This window comes from Tiliqua scincoides, chromosome 16, assembly GCF_035046505.1.
Source record: "Tiliqua scincoides isolate rTilSci1 chromosome 16, rTilSci1.hap2, whole genome shotgun sequence".
Taxonomy (NCBI): domain Eukaryota; kingdom Metazoa; phylum Chordata; class Lepidosauria; order Squamata; family Scincidae; genus Tiliqua; species Tiliqua scincoides.
In genome coordinates, this window is record NC_089836.1 from 5,736,079 (window position 1) to 5,740,315 (window position 4,237).

The following is a 4,237-nucleotide window of genomic DNA, read 5'->3' on the forward strand; positions in this document are numbered from 1 at the left end:
GTTGCAATGTCTGCCTTCATAAAACACCGGCACACAACAGAGCACATCCCTAGTAAACTGTCTAGCTAACATAGTAAGCCTGCAGCCCTAGAAGCATGTATAGGGAACAAGCCCTAAGGAACTCAGTAGGACCTACTTATGAGTAAACATGTTTAGTGCTGGACCGCAACTTTTCAGATGAACAGTGCACTAGACTTGGGATCTTGCCACACATCATATTTTCTTGCTTGGCAGCCAGAGACTAGCTTGAGCTGTGGCTAGAGGTTGATTTTTCGGTGATAACGAAATAAAAACATGCAACATTGCTTTCTGTACTTCTCATTTTTGTAAAAAAAAAAAAAAGAAAGAAAGAAACCAAAAGACCCTGAAATTTAAAAAAAAAAATAAAACCATTGTCTAACACAGTGATTTTCAACCTTAGTAGACTTTTAAACAGTTGTAATTTATAATTTTAATTTATAAAAATGCACCCTTGAAATCAAAACACATAACTTTCTGCCCTTCAAACTTTGGAAACACCCAAATCCATGAAAAAATAAAAACCATTTTCACCCTCCTCTAGCTAGTGGTGTTTGATAATAGTTTTATTTTTTTCTCATATTTCATGATTTGAAAGGCAGAAAGCTTTTTATTCCAAGTTCTCATTTTTATTAATTTTAAAAGTGTACTTGGTAGGTGGTATACTGTCAGCAGATACAGCCACAATATTATTTCTAACTAGAAAAGTATATTTTAATTTCTGTAAAATGTTTTATACACCAAAATGTGGTGTTTTGTGCTTTTGTTCAGATATTTTAAACACAAAATGGCGGTGTTTTGTGTTTTTATGTGTTTTTAACAAACAAACAAACAAAAAAACCTCTAGCTATGGACTCAAACTTATTATGAATGCCAGAATTTAACTCAGGGGCATATGAAATAGCTTTCCTACACCCATGAGTAATCATAGCCAATCCCAATATACCTGGTTAGCAAGAGCAGTTCCTGAGTTGCTAATATCTGGTGTGTGGGAAGAGTCCTTGGGCTGTTGATTAAAAAAATTACCTCTTGCAACTGTCTTTGTGAACAATTCCATTCTGCTGCATCGGAAAACTTCCATAAATCAACACTGGGCAAAATACTATGAGCCTGGGACACTTTTGTGCCACCTACTATTCCTTGTTAGAATCCCAAGGAGCCCAGAGTTATTCAGGTTTGTTTTTTGGCTCTGTCATGGTTGGTTTGGTTGGTTGGTTGGTTGGTTGGTTGGTTGGTTGGCAACCTTCAGTCTCGAAAGACTATGGTATAAGCCTACTGTCATGGTTGATAAATAAAATTTTGTTGGCAAAAAATTAAATGCTAAAAGTTGGGGGGGGGAGTAGGCAAGTAGAAAGCAGCCCAAACTTGTGATTGATAGCAGCCTGGCCCTGTGGCAAGGTCAGCAAGGAGGGAACTTGCCTCCATGTTCCAACCCAATCAACCATTTCCTGTTCTTGGTGCTGTTCCTCCAAAACACAGATTTAAGATATCGACATTAAAAGCTAGAGCCATTTTCTTTTCCAGGTATCCTATTTGATGCCATGGTAAAGGGCGGGGGGAGCTCTTCAAAATAACAACTGGTCTCCCAGAACATTTTATGATCAGCTAACATTATTGTGCCTTAGTGTTGCAGTAAGAACTGTTTGGACTTAATGGTCACGGTCTTTGAACCATGACCCCTTGTTACCTGCTGGGGTCCATTTCAGAACCTGCAGTGGATAAAAAATCACTGATATCAAAAAGTGTGGAAAAATAGCTTTAACAAGCCACGTCCCAGTTACTTGCTGCTCTGTTGTCACCCCAGAATGCATTGGTATAGTCACTATATTACATTCAGCCACTAGATGGGCTGAAGAACAGAATCTAATGGAATGAAATTATAATTATTTAATAATTATTTAATTAATAATTATTTAATAGCATGAAGGTGGGAAATTTGATTTTGGTGCTTCTTTTCCTTGTTACAAAGGTGGACCTCAGTATCAGTGTTAAGTCAAATCAGTTAATACCAATGTTATGAGTAGAGCTTTGTTTGAGCCACTGTTGTGCCAGTTCTAAGCTAAGTTAAAAACTGAGTGAGCTTTATATGATCCCTAACGACACTGGCCACGAAAGCCTTTGATCAGTGATTCCCAGACTGTGAGTTGTGGCTCCACAGGGGAACCGCAGAATCTTCAGAGAAAACTGCCACACTATACAGAGTCTAGGATTATAGCTCTAATGGGGAGCTGTGGCCAATAGCCCAGTAGGTCAAGGGAGCTACCAGTCAAAAAGGTTTGGGAACCACCACCTTAGATTATTGTGCTTTGATTCTTGTTTGTTTTCTTTTTAGGCCACTTAAAAAAGAGCTAACCAGTCAGCAAGAGGACGGCATTGGAAATAGGCAATGCTAATATATGGTAAAAAGGTGAACTCAGTGACTGGAATATTCCTACTTTTCTTTATCTTCATGGTATCTTTTGCATCGTATTATTTGAGGCTGAACAAACAGCCATATGATACAAATGGCGAGAACAACCAACTTGAATTTCAGCATCACATTTGTGGAGGACAGCTTGCTACGGACTCCATCACACGACTCAAGGATAGCCACAGCTTTATCATCGCTCCATATTTTGACAACAGAAACGGATCCTTCATACGTGTGATCAGTATCATTCATCATCAGAAAGTTAAAGAACTTTACTGCATGTTCTGCTGTAAAAACGACAGTAACAGAATCATGGTAAAGGCTAGAATAGATGTGCACTCAGACCGATTTGAATTTCCTTATGGCACAACAGACTTGGTCTGCTTAGAACCACAAGACTGTTCTCCGCAGTACATGTTCATTCATCCGACCCAGGAACTGAACCCGGCCCAACTACCAGTGTTTAAGATAAAAAACCGTAACAGTGGACACTCCCTCCTAGACTTCACAGTGTGTATCTCCACCATGTATGGAAACTACAATAATATCTTGCAGTTCGTACAGAGTATAGAAATGTATAAAATCCTTGGGGCACAAAGAGTGGTAATTTATAAGAACAACTGCAGCCAATTAATGGAGAAAATCTTAGACTATTACATCTCTGAAGGGACAGTTGAGATTAGAGCTTGGCCCATCCATTTGTATCTTAATGTTTCGTCTCACTGGCATCACTCCCATGAAGGAAAAGACCTTGGCTACTTCGGGCAAATCACTGCCCTCAATGACTGCATCTACCACAACATGTACAAAAGCAAATATGTGCTGCTTAACGATGTTGATGAAATTATCCTGCCTGTTAAAGAAGCAGATTGGAAATCCATGATGCAAAGACTTGAAATGCAACACCCAGGGGCTGGTGTTTTCCTATTTGAAAACCATGACTTCCCTGTCAATGTGTTTGCCCCCACCGTGGAAGGTTTCAACTTCTCGACTTGGAACCCCGTGCCCGGGGTCAACATCCTTGAGCACATCTCTAGGGAGCCTAACAAAAAAGGTGCTTTTAATAACAGAAAGATGATGGTTAATCCAAGGAAAGTGATTCAAACTTCTGTCCATTCTGTCCTCAAGATGTATGGAAATCATGTGAATGTCCCTAGTGATGTAGCCATTAACTTCCATTGCAGAAAATCTAGGCGGGAAGATTTGCCCGAGGGATCCCTAATTCGAGACCCAACCCTCTGGCAATACAACAGAACTTTGATCGCAAACGTTAACCAAGTCCTACATAAAGCCAAAATTTTAAAAACAGACACCCAACTGTGAAAGATGCCAAAAGTCCTCATACTTGCCGATGGTAAGAAATTGTGTCTTCTTAATAAGTGTGCTTAACTTTAGTATCCCAAGTGGTTGAAAGGACCAAAATAGGCTAGAACTATTTTACAGGGGGGAAAAATATTATCAAAGGAATTATTTTATATAGTTAAAATCTGTTGGGGGGGGAGGAATCTGAATTTGTTGACTGACAATCAAAAGATAAAAAGCAGCAACCTTTAAACAAGCAAACAAAAAAAAAAAACCACAAGGAGATAATTATTTTTTTAACAGTTATGTCATATCCTGGCAGAATTGCCTGAGAAAGCTAGTGGTGACACTGGAATTTGCGTGTTACAGTACAAGGAAACAATTTTTTTTTTAATAATTAGAACATGAAGCAAGAGATAAGAGGAGAAAGATAGTTTTATGACTTACAAAAACAATCCTGTGAAATTGCGAAAGGATGATTTGCTTCGGGGGAAACCACTTCCTTCA

At 38.9% G+C, this 4,237-nt stretch overlaps 1 protein-coding gene across 1 annotated transcript; it reads left to right on the top strand.

The window, feature by feature from the left end:
- Positions 1 to 2,467: 2,467 nt before the first annotated feature.
- Positions 2,468 to 3,751, top strand: LOC136635628 (uncharacterized). Its single transcript, XM_066610876.1, has one exon. It carries the CDS (start codon positions 2,468 to 2,470, stop codon positions 3,749 to 3,751), a length of 1,284 nt encoding a protein of 427 aa, XP_066466973.1.
- The last annotated feature ends 486 nt before the right edge of the window (positions 3,752 to 4,237 follow it).

Coding starts and splice junctions, on each gene's coding strand:
- LOC136635628 (XM_066610876.1), top strand. CDS start 2,468: ATGGTATCTTTTGCATCGTATTATTTGAGGCTGAACAAACAGCCATAT.